General features: G+C 46.7%; 1 protein-coding gene across 2 annotated transcripts; it reads left to right on the top strand.

The window, feature by feature from the left end:
- The first annotated feature begins 802 nt into the window (after positions 1-802).
- NTAQ1 (N-terminal glutamine amidase 1) lies at positions 803-16,541 on the top strand. Of its 2 annotated transcripts, XM_084864882.1 has the most exons (6): positions 803-1,025; positions 6,295-6,394; positions 7,114-7,164; positions 11,396-11,544; positions 12,528-12,652; positions 15,697-16,541. In XM_084864882.1, exons 1-6 carry the CDS (start codon positions 937-939, stop codon positions 15,804-15,806), a joined length of 624 nt encoding a protein of 207 aa, XP_084721008.1. In that variant the 5' UTR covers positions 803-936; the 3' UTR covers positions 15,807-16,541. The 2 variants fall into 2 exon arrangements, with proteins under 2 accessions (XP_084721008.1, XP_084721009.1); XM_084864883.1 differs by lacking the exon at positions 7,114-7,164 and having other exon boundaries at positions 15,697-16,380.
- Positions 16,542-19,152: the final 2,611 nt, after the last annotated feature.

Raw genomic sequence — 19,152 nt, 5'->3', positions numbered from 1 at the left:
CCCTCTTCTTCCTTGGGGCTCCCGCGGACTCCGTGCTCAACGTGCTAAAGCGCGTTCTCCGCACAGAAGTTCCTGTTATTTCACTCGCACGCACGGAGCCTCGGCACCTCAGCCGGATCCTCCACAGCCGCCATCCGGCCCCGGGGGAGGGGGCTCAGACTCCTCGGGGGGCCTCGCGGCTCACCAGCTCCAAGCGCCCCCCAGACTCCTCTCCGGGTCGCGGTCAGTGACCTTTTCTCTCCCCCCCCCCAAACCTGATCCCCGCCGTCCACCCGGAACCCGCGCAGCAGGGCCCGCTCCTGGCTCCTCCCACTGGGCCCGCTCCTTCTAGAATCGCGCAGACTTCCTCGCAGAAAACGCAGGCCGCTCACCCCACCCCGATCCCGCCCACGACGCCCGGGCCCCACACGGGTCGCGCCCTCAGGTCAGCGCTGGGCCCGTCCACCCAGCCGCTAGGCCCAACGCTGGGAGAAACTGCGCCGCCCGCTCCGCCCTGGCTCTGCCCCCACCCTAGGCTCCACCCAAACCACGCCCACCACCCAGGCTCCACCCACAGACCCCGCCTGCCCAATCCCTGGCCCCACCCAGACCATGCCCACCACAAGTCTCCACCCAGACCACGCCCACACACATCAGGCTCCACCCAGCCTCTCTCCCACCCAATCCCAGATCCCACCCGGGCCACGCCCACCACCCAGGCCCCACCCAGACCACGTCCACCCACAACCAAGCTCCACCCAGGCCCCGCCTACTCACCCAAGGCCACGCCCACCCATCCCAGGCTCCACCGCTCGGATCTGCACCAGCAGCCCCAGGCTCCGCCCACCGCAGCAGCAGAAGCGGAGCGGACTGCGGTGCGCCACCTCCGTTCCCGGAGCCCGCCTGCGGGGCTGATCTAGTTGCCCGCCTCAAGCCGGTGGCCTGGTCCACGCCACCATGGATGGGGATGCCCCCACCGCTGCAGCCGCCCAGTACCAGCCGGCCAGCCCCCCGCGGGACGCCTGCGTCTACAACAGCTGCTACTGGTGAGGGGCGCGGGCGCAGTCCCCGGGACCTCCCAGGCTGGCTCCGCTGCAGCCGGCCCCGCCTCCGCCCGGCCCCTTCCCGGGCCGGACTGGCGGGTTTTCTGGTTTGGCGGGAGGAGGCGGTGGGATAGCGAGCCTCGTCTCCTGGTAGAACGTGGTCTCTGGGTGGGGGTGGGGAAGGACGGATTTCTCCGGGAATGGTAGGGTCTGGGCGCATTACTTCTGCTGGGCGCTCTGCGCTTGGACATTTCTCAGCATATTTCAGTGCTAGAGGGCTAGGTAGGGGAGCTGGAGCTGGAGGGTGGATCGCACAGAGCCTTCTGGAAATTGCCAAAACCGGTGTGGTTTCACACTGATGTGAAGGTCTTTTTAATTTTGGGAGATAATGCAGATACAGAATTTTGCAGTAACTTTCCTAGGGTCACCCAGTTCCTAGCAGCCCGGAATCCAATGCAGACCCTCTTGTACCAAAAACCGTGATCTCAACCACCCTGTTGTCGTTATAATAACGGTTGTACTTACATGGCACTGGCCATATCCCAAGCATGGTGCCGAGTGGTCTATGTAAACGAATTCATTGAAGTCCTACAATTACAAGCCATAGGTACTCATTTTAAAGATTAGAACACTGCTGAAGCCGGTTTGGCTCAGTGGATAGAGTGTCAGCCTGTGGACTGAAAGGTCCTGGGTTCGATTCCAGTCAAGGGCATGTACCTTGGTTGCGGGCACGTCCCCAGTGGGGGGTGTGCAGGAGGCAGCTGATGGATGATTCTCTCTCATCGATGTTTCTAACTCTCTGTCCCTCTTTCTTTCTCTCTGTAAAAAAAATCAATAAAATATATTTTTTTAAAAAGAGATGAGAACACTGAAGCAACATGCCTAAGGCCACATAGCTTGTGAGTAAGGAATGGAGATTTACAGGTAGAATTTGGCTCTGGACTCTACATATTGTGCCCCTGCCCACGGCCACCTCGGTGGCTGAATGAGCACGCCTCCCTTGGTCCTTGGACTCCCACACCTACCCTTCCCTTGCCTGTGTGACTCCTTCCCCACTTCCGCTGGCTTCACACTACTCAGGGCCATCTTGCATTTGAATGTGCTGGAGCAGGGGTCCTCAAACTTTTTAAAGTGGGGGCCAGATCACGGTCCCTCAGAGAGCTGGAGGGCCGGACTATATGAACTACTAATTCCTACTGTAACACCTCGGCTGCGCTCACTGCCCAAAAAACCTGGCGGGCAGGATCAGACTCCTCTGCGGGCCGCATGTGGCCCGCGGGCCGTAGTTTGAAGACCCCTGTCAGCTGGAGGATCACCTTGAGCTTGTAAAACATACCACTCTCAGGCTCCCACCACAGACGCTGGATGTATGAGCAGCACAGTGGAGGAGTTTGAATCCATTGATCACATTTCGAGGAATACAAGCATAGGCAACAAAGTCTGCCCCTCTCTCTTTTAATATATGTTACTGATTTTTTACAGGGAGGAGGGGAGAGGGATAGAGAGTTTCAAACATTGATGAGAAAGAAACATCAATCAGCTGCCTCCTGCATTCCCCCTACTGGGGATGTGCCTGCAACCAAGGCACATGCCCTTGACCGGAATTGAACGCTAGCTTATGTCTGCAGGCTGACGCTCTGTCCGCTGAGCCAAACCAGTTAAGGCCAAAGTTGGCTTCTTGAGCAGAACAAGTCCTCTAAGATCTGGTCACTGCTTGTTCCTCCAATCTCATTTTGAACCTGCCTTCTCTGCTGTCCTGCTGGGTTTCGCACCTTGGTGCCTTTGGTACGTTGAATGCGTTAAATCGTGGCGGCTGTCCAGTGTATTGTAGGAAATGTAGCCGCACCCCTGGCCTGTACTCTAAATAGAGAGAGACCCGCGGCATCCCCTCCCAATTTGTGACCACAAAAATGTCTGCAGGCGTTGACGAATTCCCCCTGGGGGGTCAAATCGCCTCTGATTGAGAACCCTTGATTTGCCCTTGTGCACCTTACTGCCTTTGCTCCTGTGGGTTCTTCTCACTTGAAATAAATGCCACCTCCACTTCGGTTAGCTTCCTTCAGATGCTGCTTATCTTTGAGATCCAGCTTCGTGGTACTAGTGGTGGCCAGTTTCTGAGTGGTTTGTGGAGCATTTTACCTTTCTGCGTGCTTCTCGGACTAAACCCATCACGAGCAATCCTTCCTTGCAGAATCTTGGCCCTAACGCTGCTTTGTTAGCTTTTCTGCTGCCAAAATAATCAACCGACAGGTTGAGAAATTACCATCACTCCCCACTTTTTTCTAACCCAGTTAACTGGGTGCCAGCGCTCACATTCAATCAGGGACTCTTTCCATCCCAGTGTTTCCAAGTATATAAGGCCCTTTTGTTTTAGTAACATTACAAGCTTCATGAAATCCTCCTACAGGATGTTAATTGCACTCTTGAAAGAAAAAGGACAATAGAAATGGACTGTAAGTTCAGTATCTCTTAAATTTATATCTCCTGTGTAACATCCACACACATTTGAAAAATTAGGCCAAATATGTCCAAACCCCATGTGTGTTCAGCCTGCAAGTAGTGCTTATGGTACATATGGACTCATGAGCTTTCTGCATTCTATGCTTATTCGTGGGAGGAGATTAAGGGGAACAAATAAGAAAAAAACAACTGGCCTGTTCCTCCATCTTCCCTTACCCCTTAGAGTTAGTGATTCCCTCTTCTGTGCTTTCTCTATGCATCTTTCATGGCCTCGGATGCTTGCTTATTTATGGGTCTGTATGTCTCCTCTCACTGTCTGTAAGCTCTGATTTATCAGATCTTCCCAGCACTTAGCATAGCGTTTTGTATGTCACAGATATCCATGGCCAACTCTCCAAAATGTCTCTAGGCAAGACAGACAAATGTCTTTTCAAAACTTGTCTCAAAACATCCAGATTTTTTAAAAACGTTAGATACTACATGGTATATGTCCCATTGAAACAGTGCATGTTCGTTGCTCCATACGACATAGCCTATGGAAATATCAATAGTTAGTAGCCATCTTCTGTTGTTAACCGCTCTACCACCTCTTTTTCCATAAGGTTTCTTAGGTATTTTAGTTAAAAACAAGATCATAGCAGAAAAACACAGAAGCTCCACGTCGGTGCTGTAAGCCCAGTCTTCTGTAACATGGAGACAGCTAGACCAGGGCAAGATTCGTGAATAAAAAACGTGTTTATTTCCATAAAATGGTGACAGCCCCCCAAGTGCTTGTGTCTTGCTTTGTTTTTGGGTAGCATGGTGTAGGTGGCTGGGTTAGGCTTTGGCAGATGGAGTCACGTGTGTGAACAGAGTTGGTGTGGTTGGTTTTGAGCAAAGGCACTGTGTGGCTCCCTGGAGAAAGGGGCCCAGAGCTGACCTGAGCATGCTGCCTGGACAGGCATGTGACGGTGGCCACTAGATGGCTTGGTTGGACGCACTGGGCATGGCGTTGTTACACCCAGACTTCGTGATCCCCAAGGACCACCAGGGAGCCGAGTCCGATGCAAGAAACAAAAGAGCCCCACTCACGCCAACAGCATGGCAGAAGAGAGCGAACTTCAAGCCTGGGGTTTTACTCCGGTGGTGATGTCACTGCTTTGGCTGGCCCTGATTGGTTGGGTGAGGGCTAGGGTTCAGTTAATGGAAGATAACTCCACCCTGCCCCACAGTGGAGTCAGGAGTTTATCCTCACCCTGCCCTGCCCTCTCAGCATTACTTAGGTCTTTATCTGCTGCAGATAAGGCCTCTTCTGTAGAAGGAGTTTTATCTGGGGCAGAGGTATAGGAAAGTAGACTTCAATTCAATATGAGAAAGAATGTCATGTAAGTCAGGACTTCCTCCGTACCAGAGGGACTTGGGGAATCACACTCACAGGGGCTTCCCCCTGTTAACAGAAAAAACACACTATTGAAACCTGTAAAGAACTTTTGTGAGTTTATTTGAGCCAAACTGTCGACACATGCCGGGAAGCAGAGCCTCAATGGGTTGAGATAATGCTCCGGAGAATGGCGGGTTACATTTCTATTTATACATTGCAATCAAAGGAGGGACGTAGGTGGGTTACATGAAATTCATTGGTGATGGAGTAAGGAGGCGGGAGAAAGCAAAGAGGTGGGAAACCCATAGGACTGGATAAAAAGTAAAATGATGGACCGATACTTAGGTGAGTGCAGGAACAATTAACATGATAACGAAGGAATTTGAGGCATTTGTCCTGGCACCCATCACACTTGGTTGTGCCCCAGGGGCTCCAGAAAAAGGGAAGCCACAAGTTACCCAGACATCTCATAGGTATGTTATCTTAGACTCTAAGACTTAGAGGCAAATAGGCAAATGGGCTCAGTAAAGATCGCAGTTGATCTTTGGGAAAATATCGGCCTAGGACATGACTACCCACTATAACCTGTTTGCAGTTTAAATATTTAATTTTCAAATCATCTTTTGTGGTTATTTTAGGTCTCTGAGTCTGCAAGACTGCCACGCAGGCCTCCCCTGAGCTTGTCAGGCTAGCATGTGGCTCCTGGACATATCACATCACTGCCCTGATCCTTTCCACTCAGGAGCCCTGGCACCCCACACACCCCCCTGTGCCATTCCTTACGGAGCAGGCAACTGGTATCACCCAGATGTATTGAGTATTTCTAATATAATGTGATTGTGCCCATTTTACAGACGAGAAAGGATGTTCATCTCAGCTCAGGATGTTTAAAGTTTCTTACTTTTGAAGTGTCTTCAGTTGGAGTTCCAACTGTATCTCATATCCCTGGACCCACTGCTTATAGAATATTAGACATTCTATTTTTTTAATTGATTTTTAGAGAGAGAGAGAGAGAGAGAGAGAGAGAGAGAAAGAGAGAGACATTGATTTGTTGTTCCACTTATGTATGCATTCACTGATTGCCTCTTGTATATACCCTGAGCAGAGATGGAACCCACAACCTTGGCATATTGGGACGACACTCTAACCGTGCTACCAGCCAGGGCTTATAGGATATTGATGCAGCTTTTTATCAGTTATAAAATGCCTCTATATACACACATTGCTGGGGGAGTAATGAGCTCTGTTTTTGCAGCGGGTCCACACGGTATAGACTGGGTAACAGCGGGCTGGGGATGTTTTAGAGGAGGTTCAAATGTTTGCGACTCGTTGGATGAGATGGTGTTTAAGGTCTCTTCCAACTGTTTCATGTCATCATCAGTCTTTTGTTCAGATTTGAAAGACACAGTGTTCTTGCTTAATTATACTGATTAGATAATTATTTTATTCCAGTGAAGAAAATATTTGGAAGCTCTGTGAATACATCAAGAACCACGACCAGTATCCCTTAGAAGAATGCTACGCTGTCTTCATATCGAACGAGAGGAAGATGGTAAGTTGGTGAGTGATGGCAGAAAGAAAACAAGAGATTTAAGACATTACATGGCAAATATTAAGTGGGTTTAATACTGTTTTAAAATGTGCTCTGTGAAATACAGCAGCATCTTAACATTTTTTTTTGGATTAGATTTTTTTTTTACCTTCTAGGGTACAGTTGAGTTGGAGAGTTTAGTTTCTCACTTGTAGGTAGGGAAATATGTGATGGTGTTTTCACAACATCACAGATGGAATTCATTTTCTCTAGGAGTTTAACTATTGTAGAACTACAATGAACATATATGAATATTAAATAAAAGGAAGTCCTTCCTGTTTTGTAAAGCACGTTTGCAAAGATCGCCTCATTGGATCCTCATGGGAATCCTGTGAATGAGGCAGTTACAGACAGCTGTCTCCATTTCATAGGGGAGGAAATAGAGACTCAGGGAGGTTTCATGAATAATGAAGTGGGAAAGCAAGACTTGAACCTGCCAGGCCTTCTGATTCCTCATTCCGGTCTCTTCCTACTCTCCAAGGACCATCGTATGATTCACTTTTGCTTTTTCATTTTTAAGGACACTTTAGCAGTAGTATTTGGATTTCCTACCCATTCATTCTTTCACCTGGATTGTTGGTCGCTTAGACATACTTTATTTTTTCGTGTATGTGTTGCTTTGAAGAATTTAGTGGTGGTTTAGTTAAAAGGGTGGCTTATGCAATTTATTGTTTTTGTAGATTCCTATCTGGAAACAGCAGGCAAGACCTGGAGATGGGCCTGTGATTTGGGTAAGATGGTCAACACAGAGAGCGTCTGAAGCGTTATTAGCGTGGTGATCCCTGAGGGCCCTTTAAGTTTTGGTAGAGCAGGAAGAATAAGGCAGTGGAGAAAGGCTAATTATAAATTGACTTTTGAGAATAGATGTTAGTTGGCCTAAGGTAGAAGCCCTTACAATAAGGTGACCAGCCGCCCCGCTTTTGGCGGGACAGTCCCGATTTTCAACAATTTGTCCTGCGTCCCGCGGCGTTTTAAAGAAGTCCTGATTTTTGGAACTTTTTAAAAACGCTGCGGGCCACAGGACAAATTGTTGAAAATCTGGACTGTCCCCCCAAAAGCGGGACGTCTGGTCACCTTACCTTACAGGCATGTTTATTTTAATTTTGAAATTATTATAGGAATGGTTTTATTTTTTGTTTGTTTTGTTGTTCTTTTTAATTCGCATATGAGGATATTTTTGCCATTGACTTTTAGAGAGCGTGGAGAGAGGGGGAGAGACAGTGAGAGAAAAACATCAATGTGAGAGAAACATCAATTCATTGCCTTCTGTCCTGACCAGGGCCTGGGGTCAGGCCTGCAACTGAAGTACATGCCCTTGATTAGAATCAGAACTAGGACCCTCCAGTCTTTGGGCTCTATCCACGGAGTCACACTGCCTAAGGCATTACAGGAGTGAATTCAAATGGTCTGTGTGCCAGATAGACTTGTTATCTCCCAGACCCTTATCCTTTCAGCACTGGGAAGGACTTTAGAAATATCTAGTCCAGCTGCACCTGAGGATTATCTGAAAACTGTTGAAAATACTGTACAGCCCTGGCTGGTTTGGCTCAGTGGATAGAGTGTCAGCCTGGTGACTGAAGGGTCCCAGGTTTGATTCCGGTGAAGGGCACATGCTGGGTTGCGAGCTTGATCCCCAGTAGGGGGCATGCAGGAGGCAGCCGATCAACGATTCTCTCTCATCATTGATGTCTCTATCTCTCTCTTCCTCTCCCTCTCTGAAACCAATAAAAATATATTTTAAAAATGCTGTACAAATTTCTGATGTAGTTGATCTAGAGAGAATTTAGGAATTAGCGTTTTTTTAGCAAACTCCTGCGTGAACGTGACGGGCGTTGGGAAAACACATCTGTTGCAGCCCCTTCCTTTTTCAGGGGAAGAAACCAGCCCAGAGAGGCAAAGGGAGTGGCTCCAGGCCATCTCGCTGGTCAGCGCAGAACTGGGTCTCAGCCTGGTCCTTCCCAGGGCACATCGTGTGTCACCTCCCCCTGGCCCCCAAGGAACAGAATTGCTAATGCTAGTAACCATGGAGATAAAGTAAAAGAAAAACTCATTGTTTTTTTACAGAGAGGAATAGAGAGTTAGAAACATTGATGAGAGAGAAACATCAATCAGCTGCCTCCTGCACACCCCCTACACTGGGGATGTGCCCACAACCAAGGTACATGCCCTTGGCCAGAATCGAACCTGGGACCCTTCAGTTCACAGGCCGACGCTCTCTCCACTGAGCCAAACTGGTTAGGGCCATTCATGATAATTTAACGCACATGTAGTTTCTGGTACGTATTTAAAAGAAGGTACCATTTGAATTGGCTTCATTTAACATGTATTTATTGGGCACCCGTTATACGTCAGGCACAGAGCAGGCTAACGTCCTTGGCCTCACAGAGCTCACGTTGTCACTCTCCCCCGGCGGGTGATGTGCGGCTCTGACGCTGAAGCCCAGACCCAGCAGGGCTGGGTGTTGGGTTAGGAGCTCGGATTGAGAGTCAGACACAAGGGGGCAAAGCCCAGTCTCTCATTGGTGGCTGGGAACTGATGTGTTATGTACCCTCTTTTCTCAGTGTCCTCTCTGGTCCGTGGGTTTGGGAGGCCTCCAGGAGGGAATGCAGGAAGCATCATCCAGGTATTCGGTACGGTGCCTGGTGCTGTGCTCGATAAGCAGTAGCTACTAGTGTTAGGGACACCGCATAACCCCTGTTGCAGACGGTCCATCTCATTGATGACCATCCTCATCAGTGACCCGCCCAGCTGATGTTGAGTCAGGGTCTTGCTTCCCGTCTTAGGAAAACTTGCAGGGCGAGTCCCTCTTTTTAAAAGCCTTTACCAATAAATAAGTAAAAAAATAAAAATGCATTTACATACATAATCTCATTAGTTCTCCCAGCAGACTCTGAGGCACATGCTACAGTTACCTTCATTTTATGAAAGGGTAGCTGAGGCTGGTAAGGGGAATGCCCTTACTGCTTGCTCTCCTGCCTCCTGCCACCATTGACTTGTGCTTCCCATCACCTCTCCGGGAACTCCCCGAGGGTGAGGAGCTGTCTTTCTCACCTCTGAATCTGCATTTCAGCAGCACAGTTTCCCACAAACGATAGGGCAGGGAGTGTGTACTGCAAAACAACTGTAACACGTGTTAGAGAGAAACAGATTTTAGAAGGTAGCTATGCTCACCACTATACTACCTACGCCTTGAGAAACAGATTTTGGATACGGCAGAGACTGCTTCTGGCCGGGGATGGGAGAAGATTGAAAAAACAACAGGACTTATGGGGAAGAGAGCCTTTGAGTTGGAGCTTGAGTGCTGGGTGTGGAGAGAACCGGGGGGCAGGTTGCCGCAGATGGTGGTGGTGGTGGTGGGGGATAAGATGAACTAGCGCAGGGAAAGGAGACTGGGCTGTTATGGGGGAGCCGCTCTCCGTTTAAACCTGGAGGGTCAGGTGCATTCGGAGGGGAGCACAGGGAATGAGCATCCATTTCGGAAGCTATTTCTGCTTTCCTAAGATAGAACTGGACACAGAGGAAGCACTTTAGGCTCCAGTGGTACAACATCTCGAGTCTCAATAAGTGAATTATCTTTCCCACCTCACAGAGTCAAATGAAATAACAGTTGAGAAAATGCTTTATAAGCTCTGAGGTACTAGAAATGTAGGATGATATTATGAATGTTTACCTAATACTAGAGGCCCGGTGCATGAAATTCGTGCACTTGGGGTAAGAGGGGGTGTCTCCTAGCACAGCCTGTGCCCTCTCAGATCTCAGTCTGGGACCCCTCGTTCCTTACCGCCCGCCTGCATCAGAGGTGGGAGAGTCTCCTGCCACTGCCACTGCGCTTGCCAGCTGTGAGCCTGGCTTCTGGCTGAGCAGCGCTCCCCCTGTGGGAGTGCCCTGACCACCAGGGGGCAGCTCCTGCATTGAGCGTCTGCCCCCTGGTGGTCAGTGCACGTCACCGCTACTGGCCATTTTGCTGGTTGTCCCATCATTTGGTTGATTGGCATCTTAGGGTTTTATTATACAGGTGACTGAGCTTTTAATCTCCCAGTGCTGTTCTCTGTGATAGCGTTTTTTGCTTCGAAGAACTCAAAGCACTGGACTGCCCTCATGTTCCTGGATAACCACCCTGACATCCCTTCCAGCCGTGCCCGGTGTCAGGGAGTGAGAGTGAGGATTCACATACTGCGTCCGAGCTGTGCACACAGAGCTCTCTGTATTCCTTAATGGTTACTCATGAGGTTTCAGCTGATTAAAACAAGACCAAAAACAAAAACAAAAGCCAACGTTTTTCTTTCCTTTAGCTACCAATCTATTGTAGTACAAAACCGTCCCCTTTGTTAAGAGGTGGGAGGATATTCTTGCAAACTCTATCCTCTGTATTCATAGGCATGCGTATGTGCTTCTGAATGCGTGTGTGTCCACATACACTTTTTAAAAAGGATATATTATGCACATTCTGCAATTTGCTTCTTCCACCCAGCTATAGAACATGGACATTTTTCTGTTTTCCACATAAATGTACCAAAATCTTTTTAACAGCTACTCCATCCTATGGCTGCATGCATCATCGTTTATTAGCCTTACCCCTCGTGGTGGGCTTCCCTCCCCCCCTGAATTTCCACTATTATAAACAGTGCTGCAGAGATTTTATATATATATCAATATATATAAAATAATATATCATTATTTGTGTGTTGCCATTTCTCTCTAGGGTGGATTCCTCGAGGCAAAATTTCTGGGTCAAAGAGTTTCTGATCTATATGCACATTTCCACTGTCTACCTTGTCACTGGACATTTGCTCTGTTTTCAGGATTTTGTGTTTGCTTTATTTTATTTTGCTCTTACAAAGAGGGCTGTATTCATCTTGTGTGTGTTCCTGGGGCTATGTATGCATTATATCCCAGACAGCTATGTATGCATTCTATCTCAGACAGAGCCACTTGGGTAACTTGGGCAACTTTCACCTCCAGGATTACCACGTGGTTTTGCTTCATGTTTCAAGCGGAGGACAGAGCTTCATCTATGACCTCGACACGGTCCTGCCGTTTCCCTGCCTCTTCGATGCGTACGTGGAAGATGCCTTCAGGTCCGATGAGGACATCCACCCCCAGTTTAGGAGGTGAGGACCGTCAGGACGAGTTTTCCTACTTTCTGACGTGAGACCTTGACTGTTACATGGAGCTGGTTTCTTTCTTTTTGCATTTGATTAGTAAAGATTGCATATCTTGGCATCACCGTGGAGTTGATATTTGAGAATGATGTGTGCTACACAGAAGATTCGAAACGTTTTAAAGCTATAAAGGTTGTTCATCGTATAAAAGGTTGGCAGTCTTTTTGTGGTGATGAGATCTCAAACATTTTCTTAGTCATTTGGGGGGTTTCTCTCAGACTCTGTTTTTGAGGGGGAGGTAGGGTGTATGGTGTGGGGATAGGATACCTTATGATGCCAAAGTTGAGAAGGCCGTCATGGCAGCACCTGAAAATACGGAAATGTGTTTTGCACCCCAATACCAGATGCATTTGGTGCCTTTGTAGTTCTGGATTTCATTTGATCCTCTCTCATGGCTTCTTTAAGAGATAACAAGCCATACACATATTTGCATATTACTACCGTGTTTCCCCGAAAATAAGACATCCTCCGAAAATAAGACCTAGCGCATGGAAAGATAAGACATCCCCTGAAAATAAGACCTAGCGCAACTTTGGGAGAAAAAATTAATATAAGACACTCTTATTTCGGGGAAACAGGGTAATAGTACGAAAATGCCTGCTTAGTTTTAAAAATATATATATTTTATTGATCTTTTACAGAGAGGAAGGAAGAGGAATAGAGAGTTAGAAACATCAATGAGAGAGAAACACCGATCAGCTGCCTCCTGCACACTCCCACTGGGGATGTGCCCACAACCAAGGTACATGCCCTTGACCGGAACCCGACCTGGGACCTTTCAGTCCGCAGGCCATCCGCTGAGCCAAACCAGTCAGGGCAAAATGCCTGCTTAGTTTTGTGCATTGTCATAGAAAATGAGTCTTTACAAAAATTGAGTTAGAATTTCAACTGTGATACCTCCCTGCGGTAAATGAATGCTGGTTTATCTGCAGGAAATTTAGAGTTATCCGCGCCGATTCCTACTTGAAGAACTTCGCGTCTGACCGATCTCACATGAAAGATTCCAGTGGGAACTGGAGAGAACCTCCTCCCTCGTATCCCTGCATTCAAACGGGAGGTGAGCCAAACGCGTTTGGAGGCATTTCCCATCCCTGTGCACGTCAGCCCTTCCCCCTCCTCAGGGACAAAAACCTCATGGCTTTCTGGGTAAACCCTCTGAGGGGTAAAGGGGTCAGAGGAAGTGTGGCTCTGTGTTTTTATTAGTTTCAGAAACTGAGGCACGGAGAACAGGCCTGGAAGGCAGAAGGCCTCATGGGAAAGGAAGAGTGTTGGGAATAGACCTCACCACTTGCTAGAATATTGGGTGTATTTATTGCTGGGACACTGGCCTTTGCGAGGCCTGCATGTTTATGTTATTGAACACGGGCTGGTAGCACCTTGCTGTGGGAGGGTTTCACGTTATGGTGGGAAAAACCGCCAGCGCATCCCGTGATGGATGAGGTGTCCGATCCCTGGCACCAGAACAAAACCTGCATTAGGAGGAGGGGAGAGCTGGCAGGCTGCATTGTCCCACTCCTCCGGTTTATGTGCTTGTAGGCATCCGTCCAGTTAATAATTCCTTGAGATTGGAGTAGGTGAAGAGTTCTTCACCCTATTACTATTGTTTGGCATTCACACAAGTTGAAACATTATTAATGGTTGAGAGTAATTCACAACGGTGCCATTGATTGGTGAGGTCATCCCCTCCCATGGGTGATCCTGTCTGCGGGAAGTGCTCTGTAAGCTGTGCGACAGCCAGAGACATGGAGCAGAAGTATTCAAAGTTCAGCAAGGAAGAAAGTAAGAACATACTTGGCATGTTCGAAGGGCGTGAACTAAGAGAGGAACCAAACTCTGATTTTTAAAAAATATATTTTTTTGGTTTTCTACAGAGAGGAAGGGAGATGGATAGTCAGAAACATCGATGAGAGAGAAACACCAATCAGCTGCCTCCTGCACACACACACATACACACACACACACACACACACACACCCCACTGGGGATGTGCCGGCAACCAAGGTACATGCCCTTGACCGGAATCGAACCTGGGACCCTTGGGTCCGCAGGCCAACATTCTATCCACTGAGCCAAACCGGTTAGGGCTCAAACTCTGATCTCTGTGAGAAGCTCTCGTAATTTAAAAAATGGATACTGGAATCGCTTTTTGGTCTACCAGCCTGCTTTCCAGGCTCAGCACCAGAGTTGGGACTGATCCTGGGCTAGGCGAGGGCTTCCCAGGTCCCCCTTTCAGTCCAGGACAGCCTGCTGTCGGGGGCGTGGTCCGGGGCGATGTCCTTGGGCAGCTGTCCATCTCGTGGATGTGAACTCAGAGCCTGTGCAGATAGACGCTCGGGAAACGCCACCTCATCAGCCCTGATGGTCTTTGAGTCATTCCCAAGGGTTTGATGACTAACATCCTGTAAGGGATGCTTTGTGTCAGGCTTTGTGCATCCCCTTTACACATTAATTTATTTTCTACCACAACTCAACGGGTCCAGCTTTATTTTCCACATTGGATAGATGCATGAGCCCTTTGCCTAAGGTGAATGGCTAGAAAGTGCTTACGGAAGGTTTTTTTTATGGGGGGTGGAGGTGTCTGTTTTTTTTGTGGTTTTTTTTTTAAATGCTGTACAGACTTTTAAAAAAAGTGTTTTTATTGATTTTTAGAGAGAAAGAAAGGGAGAGGGATAGAGAAGTAGAAAACATCAGTGATGGAAGAAAATTATTGATTGGCTGTCTCCTGCACTGGGGGATCGAGCCCAAAGCATGATCTCTTGGTTCATAGCTTGGCATTCAACCACACCAGCTGGGCTATCGATCTTTTTAAGTAAGAATACCTGAAGATAGTAATAAGTTTTAAAAATAATTTTAAAAAATATATTTCTTTATTGATTTCAGAGAGGAAGGGAGAAGGAGAGAGAGATAGAAACATCAATGATGAGAGAGAAACATTGATTGGCTGCCTCCTGCATGCCCCCCATTGGGGATCGAGCCCGCAACCCAGGCATGTGCCCTTGGCCAGAATTGAACCTGGGACCCTTCAGTCCGCAGGCTGATACTCTGTCCACTGAGCCAAGCCACTAGGACAATAATTTTTTACTTAATCATATTAAAGGGCCTAGAAAATAAATACTATTGTATTTCAGAAGTTGAGGTTTCCATTAGCAATTTGTTAAGAATGTTAGCTGACCTGCTCTCTGACTTACATGGGGACACTGGGCTTTGTGCCCATATAAGTCAGTAAAGGAACATATCCCAGGTCAGCAAGAGCTTTTGTCCGTCTCTCCTTGGGGCCTCCTCTCTCTGCTTTGTTTCGGGGTACTTGGTCACCCTGCGTCCCCAGCTTTCTGATTTTGCTGACTATCTAGTTGTTTTTCTTGTAAGGATGGGCTCTTTAAATATATAGGCTCTTTTTGCAGTTCTTTTATTTTCTTGTGATTTATTTGCTGAAGAAACAGTCTGGGAGAAGCAGTCTGGATTTTCCTAATGGTGTGTCTTTTGTATCCTCTGAATTCCCTATAAATTGGCAGTTTGGTTATTCATGTTTTTTTTTTTTTCATTTAACTGTTTAGTTTTAGAGTCCAGAGTACTAACCATTGCACAGTGGAATGAACTGTTTAGTTTTCAATAACTTTAGACTTCTAGAGAATTTGCTAAAATAGAACAAAGTTCCTATATACACTTTACTCAGATTGTGAGTAAACCATAGTGTAATCATTAAAACCAAGAAAATGATACAATTGATAAAAAAAAAAAAATAATGACGTAATACTATGAACTTCGAGAGGTCATTTACATTTTGCAAGTTTTCCCACTAATGTTTTTCTTGGTCCAGGCTGTTAAGTTTCATTTCTGTGACAAATTCTTTCTTTCTGTTGTAACTTTTAAGCTTTTGAAGAGTACTGGTCAGCTATTTTGTAGGGTCTCCCTCAGTGTGGGTTTGTGTGTTTTGTCCTGAGTGGATCAAGTTTTCACATCTGCCAGGAGAAGACCTCAGCAGTGATATTGAACCTTTATCCATTTGAATAAATGCCTCTACTGTTGTTCTTCTGGGTGGTTTTATTGCTGCTAAACCAAAATTGTGTTTTCAGCGGACGTTTCTTTCATGCCTTTTTTTAGATTCCAAAATGAACCTGAATGATTTTATCAGTATGGACCCCAAGGTAGGGTGGGGAGCTGTGTACTCGCTGTCTGAATTTGTCCATCGATTTGGCAGTCAAAGCTACTGAACCTGACATCCGGGTGTAGAGCCATGGAGCAGTGCGGGGACACGAACAGTCAACTGCCTGGTACATTTGGTTTGCAACTGTGTTTTCTTCTTTTAATTCATTTCACTTGAAGCGTGAGTGAACAAAAACAGAAAAACTGTTGTTGTTTTTTTCATGTGTCAGGTTAAAACGTGATGTAGTGTATATTTGCCAAGTTTGTTAAACCACGTGATGACGTCCGCCAGTAATTGCTTTCGTGGTGATAGAGTGTAGACTTCGTGTCTGTTCTGGATGTTTCGTTCTTCTCCAGCAACACTGTAAGCTCCTGGCGGGCAGGGCTGTGTGGCTCACTGCACAGTGGGTATCTAATACCCATACAAGGTGGCCAGATGATGTCTCTGATTGTGTGGCTGCTTGAAGCGGGCTGATACTGGGAGCTGAGTCAGCAGTAAGTATTAGTCTTTTTGGACTACTAAGTTCTTTAAAAAGATTACAGCTTGCTCAGGTTTGATTGTATCAATAGTTTGGCCTATTTGTATGTGTGTATGTGTTTTTTTTAAATAAAATTTACTTAAAATTAATTTTGATATTAAAGATGTTGTGTCATTTTTGATATCCTGAGAGATGCCAAAGAATATTCTTAGTTGTAGGTGTGAACTATGGTTTTAAATTACACTTATCAATCTTCCTTCTTGAAGATGTGTTAGAAATTTGGCTTCATCATAGAATTCCAAATAAAAGGTGTTTGGTGTTAACCCAGCATAGAGCGGCTGCCCTCATTCATGTTTTCCTGATTCTCCTGTAAAAAATAGGTAATTTCTTATAGCAAGGATACCCAGGCTTTTGATTTTAAATGAGTTTCCTGCTTATTAAAAAACTTTAATCCTATCTAATAAAGAGGGAATATGCTAATTGACCATCACTCCATCACAAAGATGGCTGCACCCACAGCTAAGGCCAAGTTCCCATCAGGAGCCTTAACAAGCAATCAGCAGGGACCTGAAACTACTCCCTCCCCCATGGGGCTTGACAGGGGACCTCAGGTTGCGCCCCCCACCCGGCAGGGCTTGACATGGGACCTGAGGCCATGCCCCCCAACCAGTGGGGCTTGATAGGGGATCTCAGGCTGTGTCCCCCATCTGGCTGGCTTGATGGAGGACCTCCAGGCATGCCTGCCCCCTCCCCCCCCCCCCCCCCCCGTTTGGATTAGGGGACCTCATGCCACGCCCTCTGTCCTGGCGCCGGGCCAGGGAACTGCCCGGCAGGGTTTGACAAGGGTGGGATGGCCGGGTCTGGATCTAGCCCAATTGGGTGGGGGAGGCGGCCAGGTCTGGGTCTCATGCAAGTTTGAGGTGCATGTTGGTGGGCGGGGACTTGACTCTGGGTCCTGTGGTGTGTCCCAGACTCTAATAGTTGGAAGGTTTTCATATACATTTTTACTAATTTTCTTTCATCTCTGACACTTCTATTATAGAGAAAGGGCAAATAACAATATTAAATTATTTCCTTTAATTAATCCCCTTTTAATGTGCATGAATTTTGTGCACCGGGTCATTAGTTTACTATAAACTTCCTGCCTTGTGCTGTGGAAGGACAAGTGAAATCATTTACTCAAGGATCAACCAATCTAAGGAAATACCAGGTATCCATGGGGTTCAGCTGACCAGGAAGCTTCTGGGAGAAAGGGATGAATGTTTGTAAGAGGAATACAAATACAACCTCTTAAGTTACTTTATGATTTAGAGATAAATATAGACCTCAAACTTGTATATCTTGTTGACCTTTAAATGTGGCTAAAAGGGCCGAGATCGGTTTGGCTCAGTGGATAGAGCGTCGGTTTGGGGACTGAAGGGTCCCGGGTTCGATTTTGGTCAAGGGCATGTACCTTGGTTGCGGGCATATCCCCAGTAGGGGGTGTGCAAGAGGCAGCTGATCGATAACTCTCTCATTGATGTGTCTAACTCTCTCTCTCTCTCTCCCTTCCTCTCTGTACAAAATCAATAAAAAATATTTAAATGTGGCTAAAAGGAAGAAGATAAAATTTGGCAGGCTGCACCACGGAAATACTTGGTCCTGAAGGAAATGTTTTCAGAGGGACCAAAGGATGGTCATCTGATTTACAAATTGCCTTTTTTTCTTTTTTCTAGAGTATAAGCAGGTTTTCTCAGTGGTATTTAAAGTTATGTCTAGAGCAGACAAACCAGTGTGTGTGTGGTAGTTTGACCTTCTCTGCTACCTTGCCTTGAAGTTGAAAAACCCTGTCTCCTAACCAGGGGTGAAGCAAGGTGTATCATTTTAAGCCTATTAAAATATCCAAGGGCCACAGTCTTAACTTGTGAGTAGCAATAGAGGACATTTATTGCTGCTTCTTTTTTAAAAAATATATTTTATTGATTTTTTTTTTTTTTTTTACAGTGAGGAAGGAAGAGGATATAGAGAGTTTGAAACATCAATGAGAGAGAAATATCAATCAGCTGCCTCCTGCACACTCCCCGCTGGGGATGTGCCCACAACCAAGGTACATGCCCTTGACCGGAATTGAACCTGGGACCCATGAGTCCGCAGGCCAGTGCTCTATCCTCTGAGCCAAACCAGTTAGGGCTATTGCTTCTTTTTACTTAGCACTCCTGCAGTGTCCCTTGGGGAATCCCTCTGCACATTCCATGTCGCTCTGGGGCCTATAGGTAAAGGCACAGAGCCTAACTCGAGCCAGGCTTGGAACACAGCCTTGGACAAGTCTAAGAATGACCTGTATAGTCTTCTCCAGATTTGCTGTGTTGAGTTCAGAGAGAGACATTCTCTCTCCATCAGGATTGCTAAACTAGGGACCAGGGGGGTTTGGGATTCTGTGGGCATCTTGCTGCCATAGACAAGGGCCTGACTGCAGAGTGCAACCCAGCAGTACTGAGAGCAGAGCCATAGCTCCAAGGACCTTTCTGAGTGCCCGGATCTGTCCGTGTTTCAAGCCAGGTCCAGCTATGAAGCTATCCAGTGACATAAACCCGTGTGTGAATTGGATCACGGTCAGTTTGAACTGAAAGGTGGGTTGGTTCCCTTACGAGATTTTTCTACAAAGTTGTTTATTTTATCGGGCTTAGGAACTTTTACATTTGTCTTTCTGTGCTTAATTTTTCTCTGAGGTCAGATTTGTTTCTTTTTATATTCAACATACATGAGTGAACTGAATAAATACTGCCTGCAAAGAGGAACTCTCAAGAAAGCAGGGGGCTGAAATACAATGTGTATGTTGGCTATGAAAATAAGATAAATAAAGTATATGTGAACATTTGACATACAGTGGAACAGGGATGCAAATATAGAAATATAAAGTGCTTCCCTAGTCAGCACTGACTATTTCTTCTTCTTT

Source organism: Pipistrellus hanaki, assembly GCF_964339955.1.
Source record: "Pipistrellus hanaki genome assembly, chromosome: 17".
NCBI classification, from domain to species: Eukaryota; Metazoa; Chordata; class Mammalia; order Chiroptera; family Vespertilionidae; genus Pipistrellus; species Pipistrellus hanaki.
This window is presented reverse-complemented; position numbering and strand designations above follow the sequence as displayed.